Source organism: Zalophus californianus, chromosome 6, assembly GCF_009762305.2.
Source record: "Zalophus californianus isolate mZalCal1 chromosome 6, mZalCal1.pri.v2, whole genome shotgun sequence".
NCBI lineage: Eukaryota > Metazoa > Chordata > Mammalia > Carnivora > Otariidae > Zalophus > Zalophus californianus.
This window is the reverse complement of record NC_045600.1, coordinates 126,933,319-126,949,581: the sequence shown is the minus strand read 5'-3', so window position 1 is coordinate 126,949,581 and position 16,263 is coordinate 126,933,319. Positions and strand designations below refer to the sequence as shown.

Below are 16,263 nucleotides of genomic sequence, written 5' to 3'. Positions count from 1 at the left end.
GTCTCTCTGTGTCAAATAAATAAATTTTAAAAATAAATGAAAAAAATAAAAGGTTCAAGGTCATGAAAGTCAGAGAACTGATGAATTGTTCTAGATTGAAGAAGACTAAAAAGACATAATGACTAAATGCAAAGAGTGACCTAAAGTGGATTCTTTTGCTCAGGGCATTATTGGGACAATTCACAAAACTTGAATGCAGTCAGAGGATTAGATGGTAATAATACATCAGTGTTAACTTCCTGATCCTGGTGGCTGTGTGAAGGTCCTTGTTTATAGGAAAACACTCTAAAGTGTTTTGGAGGTAGTGGGGCATCATATCAGTAACTTACTCTCAAATTGTTCAGGACAACATTTCTTTGTACTCTCTTTGCAACTTTTCTATAATTTTACTTCGAGATTGTCTCAAAATAAAAAAGTGAAATCAAAATAATCCAGAACACTTAATTCCAGAAGGGACCGCCAGGTGGAGTCCTTAGACCAGAGAACTAGTTTTACTTGTCCCTTCTCTTTCTGGATTAAAAAAAGGGGTTTCTTTATTTTGAAAAATGGAAGTTGTATGGGTTTCCTTTGCTTCAGTACACGAACAGGGACATAAATCAAACTATAGGTGGTTTTATTCATTGTACGACATCCCTACCAAGTTGAGATTACCTTTTTAAATTTCTTTTGGGTAAGTTTTCTCAACCTCAACACTGTTGACATTTTGGGGCTAGATAATTCTTTATTGTGGGGTCGTCCTGTGTACTGCAGGATGTTTAACAGTATCCCTGGCTTCTGCTCACTAGATGTCCCTTTGTGACAACCAAAAATATCTCCAGACATTGACAAATATCCCCTAGGAGACAGAAATCTCCAACAGGTTGAGAACCACTGTTTTTGGCAACAGAATGTTCTCTGCTCTGAGCACTTTGGTTCCTCTTTGCTCAACAGGGAGCCTAAGAAGTATATCTGATCACTCCTAGTGTGGCTGGTACATTGTGTGTGTGTGTGTGTGTGTGTGTGTGTGTGTGTGTGTGTGTGTCGGGGAAGAGTGAAACTTTGGGTGGTGGGAACCGAAACCCGGGACCAGGATTCTGGTGGGTGCTCAGTGCTGTATCACCTAGGGGAGCTGTTCTGTGCACAAACCAAAGAGCCTGGGGTGTCAGGAAAGGCCTTGGGCAACAAGCCAGGAAGGATAAGGCCTGGGCTCAAGGAAAGAAGGTAGTAGAGAAGGCTAGGGTAGGCAGAACCCAGATGCCTCCCAGCTTAATGGGCAGAACCTTAAGATGCTGGAGAATGGCCTTGGTTTCCATTATCCTTGTTTGTTCTCATTAAAATGTCCTTTCTGCTTCACTTCTCCCCCTCCTTCCCTTTCTATCCTCTGATCTGGACTTCCACCCTTCACCTGCTGCCAGGGGCCCCAGCATACCTCAAGCATTCAAGCGTACAGCCTTCTTTTAAATGCAGTGGAGGGCAGTCTCCCCAAACAAGTGCGCCCTACGGCTGGTCACCTTTACGCCATGTTGCCCTTCTGGTTTCTTTAAAGTTCAATTCTTCCCCTTTCCATTATAGGTATATCTTCTGTAAAAAGTGCAGCTTCCCCCAACCCTTTCGAGAGTTACAAAGTATCAAGTCAGCAGCCCCAGGACCGGCCAGCCCAGCCACTGCAATGAGGGTCATGCACTCTGAGGCTGCCTGGTTGGCTTCTTATAGTGGTGGGTGTCCTTTGGGAATAAAAGGAATTTATTTCTGGGTCCTTTGGTGGGTGTCCTTTGGGAATAAAAGGAATTTATTTCTGATTCAGTCCCAAACATGTTAGACCATAGCTCTCAGTGGCTAAAGAGCTCCAGGGGGCTAAAATGGTGCCTTGAACCAGAGATACTTAGCAATTGCTGGTTTTGATTCAATGTCAGTCTCATGGGAGATGTTGAACCCTTACCAATATTCTGCCCTAGTCCTGGCTACTGGCTCCCGAACACACTAACTCATTCCTTCGTTGCCTCACATTGACAGCTCCTGGTGTCATGCTCATGGTGGGTAGCTGTCAGGTTGTATGGCCTACCCCCACCTGCTGAGAGCTACACAGTGCTCCCCTCCTCTATCTCTGAGGTTGCTGGAAAGTTCCCTGCAGCCGTGTTCTACTATATAAACTGTCTCCGTGGCCACAGCTGATGGGGCTGGATGAACACTGATACAAAGCAGGATAACCAGGGCCAAGAAGCAGATTCAGAAAGCTTACCTAGGGAGTTTGATCTGTACCAGTTTTGCTTGGGAGATGTCAGTGGTCTTGTCATTTGTCCTAACTGGAGAGGCCAGGAGGACAGACTACAGGCAATGAGGGTCCAGGTCACATTTAATGCTGGCCCCAGGGTTCCCAAGGCCAAGCTGCACCCTTCCTGAAATTCCGAGTCAACCCTGGAGTCCTAAACCAGGGCCCCTCACCCACTTTTGTTTTTCCCTAAGTCGGTTGTAATTGGTGCATTTCCTTTATTTGTAGCCATAAAGGCTGCAAATAAATGCCAAAAATGTGCTGGATTCCCAGCAAGTACAAGCTTCTGAGCTCAAAGAGAGGCCATGATAAAAATCCCATGCAGCACAAAAAACCGTGGGTACAGGGATTTCAGTCACTGTGAAAAGACAAGCTGTGACCTAATTAAGTCCTACTTGGCAGCTATAGGTGAAGAGGCATGTGGTCCGGGCTGCGGAGGGCGCCCCCTTGACAGGAGGCAGGCATCCCTATATCCAGCCCCACCACCCAACGGGGCTTTGGTGGCCCGAAGAAGGTCAGTTACCAAAGGACACCCTGAGCCTGGAACTCTGGGATTTCTCCCGTGACTTCATTACACCAACATTCGCTAAAGCCCGAAGACCTTCCACTTAATGACATCAAAGAGATCCAAAACCATAAATAAAGCCATTTCACACATCGGTCAACCCCCAGGTTTCATCCTTGTGCCTTGGAAAGAAATACGGGCTTCTTTGTCATGGGATGTTAACACTTTTATTAACTTAGGGTTAACATTGTAGTTGCTTTGTGAATTTATCTTTTGAAGTTGTGGATTCAAAAAACAATAGCTGAGTTCCCCCAGCTCCTAGGGGACAAGGCAAATGCATTACGGTCAAAGAGGGGAGCAGGACAAAAATGGAGAACGAGCTCGAAAAAATTTAAGGCAAATGTCACTCCCATATTGAAGGGAACTGATCAAGCAGGTCTGCATTTCAATGAAAATATATGAAATATTTGTCAAAATAATTAACATTGGTAAAAATTAGAACATGTAGCTTATAAAATGCCTACACAGGTTTGGCAGAAATAAATCCAACCGTGTTGTTAGGCTCATAGTACACAGACACAGGAGCATCCACCTTAGGAACAAGTCTCCCGGCGAGCAGAGGCCAAGTGTATTTCAAAAGCAATTCCACGAAATGGGCAGTGATAGGATTAATGACTCTTGGGCTGGGTTTCCATTTTGGGAAGAGGAATTGCTTAAGTCACTGGGGCTCCTTGTGGCTGGCCCCCCGGGGATGCCTCCTGGGGACCCTCCTCAGAAGGCTCTGCGTCAGGTCGAGGTGATCATTCGGACCAGGAGACTCCTGGAGACACGACAGAACGCGGTGACAAGGTGCACTTGGTTCACCTCCAGGACAGGGCGGTGGAGAAAGGAAGGGTCTTCCCATCCAGATGTGGAATGGGACATTCTAAGACTTCGCTGCAGCTCCAGAAGTAGCTGACTGTGGAGAAACAGACGTCCTCCCCAGTGGTCATGTATTTCATGCCCCCAAGTCTATCTTATTTACAGTCTGACCAGACCGTCCCCAGAGTGCTCTGTGCCCGGCGGGGGAGGAGGTGCGCACCGGGCCGGGCATCCCACACCGGGAGCCCGGGGCCCGCGCCTGGCAGGGGAGATTCACTGAGGCTGCACGAAAGCACGGGGAGAAGAGTGATGTGTGAAGCCAAGCATCTTGCCTTTCTGCTTTGGTCTTGAAGATTCAGTAAACTTACGGTCCCAGAAGCTGCTCCAAAGCCGGAGCTGTGGATTCCGGCATTCCTGTCGTTCCCGTTGGGGGGGGTCTGCCAGAAGAACGGAGCCAGCAAGCAGAGTTTGAGAGGCGACCACTGTCTGAGGGACACCGCCTCGAGGCCCACCACCCATCTGGGCCGAGTGCTCAGGAATGCCGCAGAAGGACCTTGCTCCTGGGGAGATAAAGCTGTCGGGTGTGGGGCACCCCTGCGACAGGCTCGGGCTGACAGTCTGGAGAGGAGGCAGGTGGACGGCCGGAAAGGAGGGGCCCGGCCCTCTGCGGTCAGCTGGGTGCCCCTACCCCGCCAGGAGGCACGTGCGGCAGCAGAACTGAATGAACAGCTTCCGTTCACAGAGCCGGTTGGACTTCACCATCTCACAGAATGTCTCGTCAGCTGGGGTCCCACCAGGAACGAGAAAGGGGGGACGTGTCAGACTTTGGGGCCTGTTAGGATTGTTCCAACCATCCCCTTTCTCTGGCTCCCATGATGGACCGGGCGGGGGCGGGGAGGGAACCGGGGGTCACAGAGAAAGTGGGGACAGCGCCAGGGTGGCCCTCACCGTCGTCCCGCGCCATGCGAAGCCTGGTGTGGCAGAGGGGGCACCTAGCACGCAGGGGTTCATGCGGGGATAGACCGGGGGTGGGGGACTTGAGGCAGTGTGGAGGGTGGAGGGGCGCTGCACCAGCCGGGCCTCAGGGCTCCTGTGCACCTGTCTTTCTAGATAACTGTGGTGGGGGAAACCTAGTAGGAAGACTCTGGGGGTGGCGAGAAGCTAGGAGGGACAGGCATGGAGGCTGCTCCCGCATCCTGGGAGCACCCCAAACCAGATGGGATAGGAGGGAGAGCAATGTCAAGGCTAATGGAAAGGGGAAGGGGAAGAGGGAAGGAGGCCAGCCCATCCCAGCTGGCTGCTAGCTTTTGAAGCTGCCTGGCTGGTGATGGCACCTGGGAGACCCTCCTGTGACCGCCCCACTTTCCCGGGCTGGATACATAACCTGAGCAGGTGTCATCCTACAGAGGGTGCTTCCCAGCCTTTGAAAGCACACAATTCTGCAAACCAAAGAAACGACCAAACACCAAGGCAAGGAGGCCATGTGGAGCTCCGCAGGGCCCGCCGGGTTTCTGCTCGCCCGGGGCGGGGCCAGAGACGGCTCCACGGGACAGAACGAGGTTGAGAGGCGTCCCTGATGGTCACCCAAAGGAGTGGCCCGCACACCCGTTCAGAGGGTCCGCTGTTCTGCATCTCCTTTTCCTTTCTCTTTGACCAAACGCCAGGGAGCTGAGCTCCTCCAAAAGCGGCCCCGAGGTTAACTGAGGTGTCCCCGCTGCCCCGCGGGCGCTCACCGTTGCTGCACGTGTGGTTGGTGATGCACGTGTTCCCCAGCAGCGTGAAGCCCGTCTTACACCTGCTGCAGTTCCTGCTGGAGCCTTCGCAGCTCAGGCAGCTCTCGTCACACCTGCGGGAGGACAAGGTTCATGCTGCTGCTGGGGGAAGGGACCAGGCACCCCTCCCGCAGCCCCCCTACCCTCCTGCGCGGCACCAGCCGTGCAACTGCGTGAAACCCCAGTCAAGCGTCTGCACATCTTTCCACCTGCCTGACTGCACTATTGCCTGGCGGGGGGGGGGGGGGGGGGGGGATGCAGTCGGTCATGGCCAGTTGGCAGGAGCCTGCCCGCGGTGGGGGGTTGATGGGCTCAGGTCCCGGTGGCCCAGACTCCCTGTGGCTCACCTGGACACATTCTTGGACACTGTGGCACCCACCCCACAGCTGGCTCCTCCAGCAGCATCAGCACATGCACCCCTGGGCAGCTGCCCAGCTCGGACGGCCATAGGGTTGGCACTCAGGGACAGGCATATGGCAAACCCGTTTCCGGAGCGGGCCTGGGGGACCGCAGCGGCCCACGAGGCTGAGCGTCCTTCACAGTGATGCCGACCTCCCCCCAGGGCAGGCGGGCAGGGGGAGGCTCTTCCAGTTCCTGCCCCAGAGATGGAACCCGGGGCTCTTTCTAATGCAGAGTTCGGTGACCCCAGGGGAGGGTCGGCACACGGCGGCCCGCAAGCCACATCCAGCAGTTGTACTGCAACAGTCACTCGCTCATCTATAGATCATCTGTGGGGGCTTCCACCGCGGCAGAACTGAATGGCTGTGACGGAGACCACAGGGCCTGCCGAGGCCAAACTACTGGCCACCAGGCCCTCTACAGAAAGAGCCGATCGTCCCTGCCCCAGGGCCTGCATCCGCTCCTGCTGCCTTTTCTGAGTCCAGCTCCTGGTGACTGGGTCTCACCGCGCTCCGGCCTGCCGCCCACCTTCTCCGCGGATGCCCGCCGCAGGTGGAACCGCCCCGGAGGCGGAGCTCAGGCCGGGTGGGCGGGGCATCCGGAGCTTGAGCCTGGCTCCCGCCCCTCGGCCCTGCGCGGCCAGGTCTTTGCGGAGGACACATGCCACCTGCCCAGTCAGCGACAAGATGCCATCAACGAGGCTCCTGTAGGCCTCTCCCCGAAGCAGCCTTGGCTTCTGATTTCACCTTTGATTCTGCCTGCGTGGAGCCCCTGGTGGGTCACGCCCTCGGCCCGGAGGAGAGGTGGGTTTTGTTCTTCTGGGGCAGGATGGCCCCCACACTGGAGTTCAGGCCCGCAGTCTGTATTCCTAAATGGGTAAATCCCGAAGGCAAACTTGCCCTTCTGATGTCTTCCTCCGATAGCGAGAGCTTGGCCACCACTCCCCCCGCAGACAACCTGGAGGGGAGGGCGGGGCCTGCTCGGTGGGACCCTGTTACTGTGCACTTTGGGGAAGCCGCTACGGTCTGGCCCCGGCCCTGCTGCGCCTTGGGGGTGGCCCAGCCACAGACCCGATGCCACAGCACAAGGGATGACTCCCCCCGGGGATTCCTGGCTTCTTTTACCACCACCCCTGTAGGACCAGAACTAGGGCCTCACCTCACTCTTCAATGGGGGATCAGTCCTCTCAAAGGCCTGGGGCCAGCACTCTCAGGCTGTGGCTGAGGGCTGCTTCAACGTAACAGTGAGTGGCGCGTGCTAAGGTAGAGGACCACCTGCTTGGATTTGGAGAAGTAAGCCTTCTTCCACCAAGCTCAGGGGTCTCCCTGCCAGGCCCAAGTGGGAATGCAGGTGTGTCAGTCTTCTATGGCTGTGTAACAGACTACCCCAAACCCGGCAGCTTAACACAACACCATTCACTATCTCCCAGTTCTGCAGGCAGAGAATCCTGGGCAGCCTCCGAGCAGCTCCCGGCTTGGGGGCTCACAAGGCCCAGGTCAAGGAGTAGGCTAGCCTGGGTTTGGATGTGGAGGTCCCAGCTTAGGGGAAGAATCCAGCATCATGCTGTTCCCGGGGTGGGATGATGCTCCTCCAGGTAACCCCCCCGCCATCACCACCACCAACTGCCTTGAGGTCCCTGCTTCTCTGAAAGACCCTCTTGGCTCCCTTCTGCCCCGCAGGTAGTCCTCTTAGGCAGGGGGCTTTCAAACACCTCTGGTTCTGTCACTTTCTATGGCACCTGCTTCCCCCACAAAACACCACGGCCGCTTTGTCCTGGCAAACTCTGGAAGTGGGCCTGCCCACTGTAGCCCCTTTTCCCTTCTTCCCTGCTCCACTGCAGGGGCCAGGTCTTCTTCCTTCCGTTCGCCTTTAGGCTGTTCCGGGTGAGGGTCAGCAAGTCTTCCCACACTTCAGTCTGAGCACAGAACAAAGCAGAAGGCAGGCCTGAAGTCTCTGCCCCACTGATCACCCGGGAGGGGCCCAGGGGGCGGAGGGGGCAGAGCACAGTGGGGAGGCCTGGGGGCATGAGAGGCTAACCACCCCCAGGCACGTACCCCACCGAATTGCTCTCTGTCTTCAGAGAGGTCCTTGCTTGCTCTTCTGGGTCCTCTTACTAAGCCTTGGGGGTGTCCAGGGACTCTTTTGAGATCTTTATCATGGACTCTTTCCACTTTGGGCCTCATTTCGCGGGTCTTCTTGGCATCCTGGTTGCCAACCCAGCAGGCCTGATTCCTGGCCTGGCTTTTCCACGGAGCTGTCCTGGACCCACCAGCCAGGGCTAGCCACAGTACCACGCAGCATCCTGGGGCCTGGAGGAGGCCAAACCCTAAAAGCTGCACAACCAAGCAGCCCAAGTCTATTCTTTCAGGGGGAATCCACATGGAAGGGATCTTCGGAGCCAGGGGACTCTAAAGAGGGAAGCTTCCCCAAAGGCAGGCATTTCACCACCTCAGTGCCTTGTGTGGGGCTCCTCTTGGGGGAGTATCTCCCAGATCTGCTGTATGAGCCCCAGCACTGGACTCCCCTCTGGGCCTGGAAGCTTTCCCTCCTGTGGAAATGAGCACCCAGAAGCTGCTGTCCCCTAATGTCAAGGAGGGGCTTGGGGGGCTGCCTACCTCTCGCCTCCTGGGCTGGGGAGGCCATAGTTTCTGGGTGCCCCACGGGGGGCTGGTGGCCACACTCATGGGGATGCCCAACATCCTGTGGGCATCTGATGAACGAAAGTGATTATCACTGTTTAATTCCACATTCTCCCCAGGCTGCTGTACTTAGTGTAATTACCCTTGAACCAGCAGACTCGTTAAAATGAAAGGCTTACTTCAGATACCCATGCCGAGGATCCTACATAGGATTCAGCAAAGCTGGATGAAGGTGGCAAGTTTCCTATTTCAAATCAGCTCAAAAGAGGGGGCTGACTCCTGCCCAGATACATAACCCCTTGGGACCTTCTTTGGTGAGTCAAAAAAGTACAAGGACTTGGTGATCTCTCATTGGCTGACTGTAAGGTTTTGTTTGCTTTTTTTTTTTTTTTTAAGATTTTATTTACGGGGCACCTGGGTGGCTCAGTCGTTAAGCGTCTGCCTTTGGCTCAGGTCACGATCCCAGGGTCCTGGGATCAAGCCCCGCATCGGGCTCCCTGCTCAGCGGGGAGTCTGCTTCTCCCTCTCTCCCATTCCCCCTGCTTGTGTTCCCTCTCTCGCTGTGTCTCTCTCTGTCAAGTAAATAAATAAAATCTTTATTTATTTATTTGACAGAAAGAGAGAGAGCACAAGCAGGGGGAGTGGCAGGCAGACGGAGAGGGAGAATCAGGCTTCCTGCTGAGCAGAGAGCCCGATGTGGGGCTTGATCCCAGGACCCCAGAACCATGACCCGAGCCAAAGGCAGATGCCTAACTGACTGAGCCACCCAGGTGCCCCGCTTATTTTTGTTTTAAGAGAATAAATTAGAACCCAGAGCAGTTCTTAAACACAGCCTGGGGAGGCAACCCCACTGTGTGTCCCCATCTGTGAGCCGGAAGACAGGGCAAGGTCTCCCCAGCCCTGCCATAGTATGCGTCTCCAGGGTTCCCTAGTCTTGAGTTTATTTCAGAGGGAAGACCCCTCCTCCACCTCCATCATCATTATTACCCAGTCCGCCCTGCACCACCTCATTATTGCTCTCACCCTGAATAAGACGGGCTGCCCTGCCTGTCCTGGGATCTAAGTTATGAAGTCCCGAGGAAAGGCAGTAACAATTCAGCAAGACAAGAGGACACCCAAACAAACGGCTTCTTCTTCCATGGCTCACATCCAGTGAGAAAGAGAAGGAAAACTACAGGGCTGGAAGCCACCAAACAAGAACGGTGCACAATGCAGACACACATGGAAAGGAGAGTGAGAGGGGTTACAGTCTATGTTCACCGACTGCATAGGGAATGGTTTTAGAATGAGGACATTGGACCTAAATTTTCTCTAATGTAAAATGAAAAACAAAACAAAACAAAACCAACCACATGGTTTCCTTAATTACCACCAGTGTGACTGCATCCTGGGCTGTGGCACAGAGGGGAGCTCTTGTGGAGTCTGCTACGGGGGTGTGAGTACCACCAGGCAAGCACCCTGTTATTCTGCTCCCTGCCCTGACCCAGCTACAGAGCGCCCGGCACTCAAAACTCATTAAATGAACAAAGGAATGAAAGCCACCGACGAACTTGTGACCTTGGCAATCACCAACTACAGGGGACCCCTCCGCTCTAAATGGGTTCTGGTACCCCACCATACCTACGGCACTCTCTACAGTGATGTGGTGTGGCACCCTCCCCAGCCCCAGGGAAGAGGCCACCAGACTTGGCCCTCTGGCTGCTACTTCACTCACACAGGCAACCACCATTCCTGGCAATCCTTTTTTTTTTTTTTTTTTAAGATTTATTTATTTATTTATTTTGAAGATTGATTGATTGATTGATTTGTCAGAGAGAGAGAGGGAGAGAGAGAGAATGCACAGCAGGGAGAGTGGCAGGCAGAGGGAGAAGCAGGCTCCCCACTGAGCAGGGAGCCCCATGTGGGACTCGATCCCAGGCGCCCGGAATCATGACCTGAGCCGAAGGCAAATGCCTGATGACTGAGCCACCCAGGTGCCCCAAGATTTATTTATTTATTTGAGAAAAAGAGAGAGAGCATGAGCAGGGGGAGAGGGAGAGAGAGCATCTCAAGCAGACTCTGCTGAGCATGGAGCCCGACGTGGGGCTTGATCTCACAACCCTGGGATCATGACCTGAGCCGAAATCAAAAGTAGGACGCTTAGCCGACTGAGCCACCCAGGCTCCCCATCCCTTCCCCAGCAATCTTGGTCTGAGCCAGGAAGACCGTCCTAAAGGATTGCGTACCTTCGGCACACTTTGTGGGGCAAGCCCGTCATCTCCTCTGGATAGAAACCTTCACCACAGGCTGACACACATTTCCAGTCTTGGAAGTGCAAGTTTGCCGCACAGTGAATACATTCTTCTCTGCTGGGCCCTGGGGGGTGTGGGACAGAAGCAGATGTCAGGGACCGCCCGCCTGTGACCACGTTCCAGGCCTGCCACAGTGCCCTGGGGATCTGGAGTACGGTCCGGATGCCCCATGTCCACCACCGCAGCTGGGGTTCCCAGGTGCCCACCCTCTGTCTGTACCAGGCCATCTTCACCCACATCCCCATTTCATAGGGAGGGATGTGGAGGCATGAGCCAGGCTCAGCATACTTCCCACTGCCTGTGCCATGTCTGATGGCCCTGACTCCAAATATTTCCTTGCCAACAGGCCTCGGTCCTACTGCTTTTTGCTGGAGGTAGCCCTGTGTGGCTTGGAGCACTTGAAATGTGGCTGCACCAAACTGAGACGTGCTGGAAATGCAGAATCCATAACACACTGGATTCCAAACACTTAGCATAAAAACAGAATGAAAAAGTGCTTATTTTTTATATTCATTCTATATTGAAATGATAATATTTTAGGCACACTGGGTTAAATAAGCTATGTTATTATCCTTATTTCTGCCTGTTCCTCTAGGAAATTTAACATTGTATCAATGGCTGACGTGGGACAGATCACCCTGATGTGGGAAAAGCAAAGGAAGAGATCTGGGGGGTGGATGGTGTGGACAGGCAGTCGTGTGGACAACCAGGCCATTTTTGACAACAGAGAACAAACAACTAAGGGCTTATGGAGTGGGGAATGGGAACCCCAAGAGACAAAAGCTCAGAAGGAAGGACCAAGAGGGAGAACCTGCAGGTCAACCAAGTGGACTCATCAGCCTGCGGCAGACGTTGGTCTAGAATGAAGAAACTGCTATCAGTCTGCTCATTTGTTCATTCACTCATTTAACAAGCAGTATGCGTGGGAGTCTACTCTGCCAAATGTCACTGAGAAGCACCTGATGGGGTGTCAGAGGCAGCAAGGTGGCCACTGGCTGATAGCTTAGGGGGTTGAACATGGGGAAGAAGCCATCTTAGATGCGTATGGTAAACACAGACCCTTGTTAAACTTCGTCCTCTAAGTCCACTGCGGTCTTTGGTTGAGGCCTGGCAGCTAAGGCAGTGATCTCGGGCTCTCTTCCTGGAGTAGCTTCTGGACTTAGAAGGGGCCTCTTGGCTGTGTCAAGGGAAGACCCCCTTGCAGACAGGGGTCTGCAGGGTGGTCCCACCAGCCCCAAGGCTCAGTGCTCTGGCAGCTGGTTTCATCTCTCAGAACCACAACTTTAGGCCTGAAAGGGAATTCTGAGCTCATCCAGCATTGTGAGTGGGATGCAGAAGCAGGAACCCTTAGGGGTCAAGGGCCTCCATAATGAACAACTGCCTACCCACCCATAGTGTCCATGTGGGATGTCCTCCTTCCTTCACCACAATGCCCCACAAACGTGCAGGGTTTCTGTCCAGTTATGTTATGTCATTGTAGATGGAAGACTGCTCCTGTGCTTTGCCCCCCGCCGGCCCCCATCATTTATCTCCAGGGAGCATCTGGCATTAGCCACTTGGCCCTTGGAAGCCCAGAGCCTCAGGAGCTGTGCGGTCTCTGTGGCTGTCCCTGCTGGGGCCTCCCCTGCTGAACCCTGTTACCCACATTCTCCTGCCTTGGTCACTAGGGTCCTTAATGCCTAAAGAGCTTCTGTGGTGGGAAAGAACCCCCGTTTGTGTTTGTATAGTCAACCCTTGACCAACACAGGGGTTGGGGCCCCAACCCCTCATGATGTCAGAAATCTGCATATAATTTTGGATTCCCCCAAAACTTAACTACTAAGAGCCTACTGTCGGCCAGAAGCCTTTCTGATAACATAAACAGTCAATTACCACATATTGTGTGTTATATGTATTATATACTGCATTCTTACAATAGAGTCAGCTAGAGAAAAGAAAATGGTTAAGAAAATCATAAGGAAGAGAAAATACATTTACTCTACTGTATTTACTGAAAGAAATCAATGTCTAAGTGGACCCGCGCAGGTCAAACCCACGTCGTTCAAGGGTCAATTGTATTTATTTTTAAAAGTTCCATTTACTAAGCTTGAAAGTGGATGAAGCACATTCAGCTGGGGAAGAGGAGAAAGTTCCGGAAACGGATGGTGGTGAGGTACAATGTGAAAGACTTAATGCCACTGAAATGTACACTTAAAAATAGTTAAGATGGCAAAATGATGATAGGGAGATTTTGCCGCAACAAAAAAAGCTGATTAAACACAAATTTTCAGGACCAACTGTTTTCACAATTCCCACAATCTATGAACTTTAGAACCCAAAGTCTCTTAAGGATTCTATTAAGTCACAAGTCTTTACAGGGCTTCAGATACTTGCAAAGCATCCACAGATCCTAACACTAAGAGCAAAATGGGGTTTGCTTACTCGGGACCCAATACCTCATTTGTGGGGCCTACTACAAAGTGAACACGTGGGGTCCTTGTTCCAAATGCAGGAAAAATGTGCCATTAAGGGTACTAACATATAACATGCTTTCCTTCTGCAATCTCTCTCTCCAGCTGTCTTGGAGCTTTTATCTGCTATTGCATGCCCTTCTCCCTTGGGCAGAGGCCTGAGGAAGGGATGCCCATGGGTGAGGACTGACCCTCACACGGACCTGGGTCACCACCCCTCAACTCGTCATGCATATGCTTTACCAGCTGCACAGTCCTGACCAGTGTGCCATGCCCCAGCTGGGGACAAGTTGAGCCAGGCACCTCCCTGTCCCACGGGTCCTCTACAGCAACCCACAGCTGTCAGGCAACCCCAAGGGGTCACATCCTCTGTACCAGGACTCTGGGTATCTGGACCAGGATAGGCAAGAGGCTTGTCCAAATGCCCTGGGGCACTGCCAGCCCCGGGTGGAAACAGAAGCCACCATGTCCCACCCTGCACTTGTCCCTGACCACCACCCTGCCCATGACCATGCCCTTGTATTGGTGATGGGCAGCAATGATCACTGAGTTGGGGCACGGAGGGGAAGGCTAGGTGGGTGGGCCTGGGGCTTCCAGGGGGTGGGGAGCTGAAACCTAAGAACAGCAACTTCTGACACAGACTCACATCTGACACGTAGCAAAAAACCTCCAGGCAACTCAGAGCAGAGAAGTAGGTCCTCTCCCGGGGAAGCTGCCAGGGAGTGGATGTGTGCATGTCAGGAGCTCAGAAGGAAGAAGCCAGGCAGGCAGGCACATGGAGGAAGGGAGACACCCCCCATTCCCCCAGACAGCCTAGCCCTGAAGCCCTTGAATTAAATGCCTGAAGTGACAGAAAAGTCACTGTGTTGAGATAAGAGAAACTATAAGCATCTCTATAAAGCTGTTTGCCAACAGGCAGCCTGGGGCCACGGAGAAAGAAAAGTAAATTGAATTATTGAAACCAAAAGCAAGAAAAGTAAATTGAATTATTGAAACCAAAAGCGGTGTAAAGGGACACTTCTGAATTTTATGGATACGGTGACTCTGAAATTTAAATAAGTGACATCAGCGATGCTCCTTAATCAACCTGGGCTAAACAAGGGGACAAAGAAAACAAAGAATAAGAATGAGAGCAAAAAAATAAGAGGGCAAATGGCTAGGAAGAACAGCTGAACGGCCAGGGGTGGAGAACACTTCCAACTGCTGAGCTCCTGCTACTGTGGGGTTGTACCAGGAAGGGTGTCCCAGGAAGGCACATCCCCTGCAGGCTTCTGGGGTGCCGGCCCTGGCCACAGCCTCGCTTCCTGTCCACACCTGGAAAGCACAGCTGATGCCCACGTGGGGCTCACATGAGGGTCAGGAGGAGAAGACTTAACCTGTAGTGTATCCGAGCCCACAAAACTCATAATGCACTTCAACATCTAGTGCGAATAGCTCTGCAACAGGAAACCCCATAAAACGAGCACATTCTCTGCTCTTCTGCATGAAAACGGTGCCTGGGAGACATCTGTGCTATCTCTTTGTGGAGAATTAGAATACACATAAACTTGTTTATAGAAGCCTTTTCCTCTTTGAGTAAAATGTTCAAAATGAAAGCTAGGTACAAAGAAGGAAGGCTGTGTTTTTAGAGAGCCTCCTTGGCTTCACCACCGGAATCTGCCCCCACTTCTCGGAAGCTTTATATTCTTGCCTTTCTGACGGCAGGGCTGAGCTCCAGGCAAAGCAGCTCCTGAGCGTTCGCTTCCCTCCGCGGCCCCAGAGCATCCGCCGCCTGGCTGGGCTTCTCATGACAGGGAAACCCAGGCTGGCTCATTCAAAGTGAGGTCTTATGGTTTTTCTTTATTTTGAATTTTTAAAATTGTGAGAAAAGGAACAGAACATCAGATTTACCATAGTAACCGTTTTTAAGGGTACGGTTCAGTGGCATGAAATACATCTGCACTGGCATGAAGCCGTCCGTCACCACCATCCATCTCCGGAACTTTTTCATCTCCCCCAACTGAAACTCTGTACCCATTAAACGCTAATTTCCCCCTTCCCCCTCCCCCCACTCGGGTCCCCTGGAAGGGCCCCTGTGATTGAATGTTGTAATACCCAGCGAAGCCCAGGGAGTCTTAGGGTTTTCCTGGCTTTGAGACAGTTCGCCCAGAGTCAGTGACCCAGGTTCCCACCGTTGGGCATAATGAAAGCAAGACCCCTGCAGGTGATAAACTTACCCACACAGGTTTGGCAGGTGTGATGGCATTCCCCACATTTGATTAGCTCAGAATCAAAGTAGGTGCCCGGTTCACAGTCTGGAATGCAGCTGCCCCGTGCAAGGCTGTTGAAAAGAAAAGAAAAGAAAAAAAAAAAAAAAGAAAGCTTGTTTTCATACCCCTTCCAAAATTCCAATGAAATTACGATCTGCTCTCAATCGCCTTTCATGAGAGGAAAGGAAAGTTGCTAAAGCACAGCTCTTTGTGTCGCTTGAGTTCCAAGCTAACGAAAGCAGGGAAAGAGTGGTCCTAAGCCAGCTCGAGGCCCAGCAGGAAGGGATGCCCTGGACCCAGAAGCCCCAGGCTCCATCCCCAAATCCCCGGGGCCGAGTCCTCAGGCTCTCTCTTGGTCTGCGCTGGCTTCTCTTCACCGACATGAACCAAACTGGAAGCCAAACCCCAAGAGGAGAAAGTGAGCTTGTGTGGGTCACCCCTGGTGGCAGGCTGGCTCAGTCTGACCAATCCCAGCCCTCCACGAAGCGTGAGCACTGATGACGTGTGAATGGGGGTGGCGGTGGCCAGACGGGTCCAAAAAGCCCGATCCATGCCTGACTCTACCCTCAATGTTTTGAAACCTTCGGTGGTGCCTCACAACGAACTGGAAATCAAATCCGCTCCTGGGACCTGACAGGGCCCGCCTGATGCCCTTCCTTCCTTCCTGGCTCAGCCCGTGGATGCCTACTTCACCTTGCTCACGATGCAGCAGAACCTACAAGTGTGTGGACTCTGGAATCCTCTCTGGAGCCGGACTGCCCATTCCGGGATCCTGCCTTGGCCACTTCCTAGCTGTGCCACCCCGACCCCGGGTAAGCCAGCATGGGCTGCCCCCTCACCTGTCTCCTC

At 52.8% G+C, this 16,263-nt stretch overlaps 1 protein-coding gene across 3 annotated transcripts in view; it reads right to left on the bottom strand.

The window, feature by feature from the left end:
- Positions 1-2,926: 2,926 nt before the first annotated feature.
- Positions 2,927-16,263, bottom strand: part of PCSK6 (proprotein convertase subtilisin/kexin type 6) — a 186,251-nt gene continuing 172,914 nt past the window's right edge. For all 3 annotated transcript variants that reach the window (XM_027570880.2, XM_027570881.2, XM_027570882.2), the window contains 4 exons: positions 15,382-15,485; positions 10,650-10,779; positions 5,348-5,460; positions 2,927-4,396 (listed from right to left, as the gene is read on the bottom strand). In XM_027570880.2, the coding sequence (XP_027426681.1) occupies positions 4,299-4,396; positions 5,348-5,460; positions 10,650-10,779; positions 15,382-15,485 (445 nt within the window). In that variant the 3' untranslated portion in view covers positions 2,927-4,298. The remainder of the gene's footprint in view (positions 4,397-5,347; positions 5,461-10,649; positions 10,780-15,381; positions 15,486-16,263) is intronic.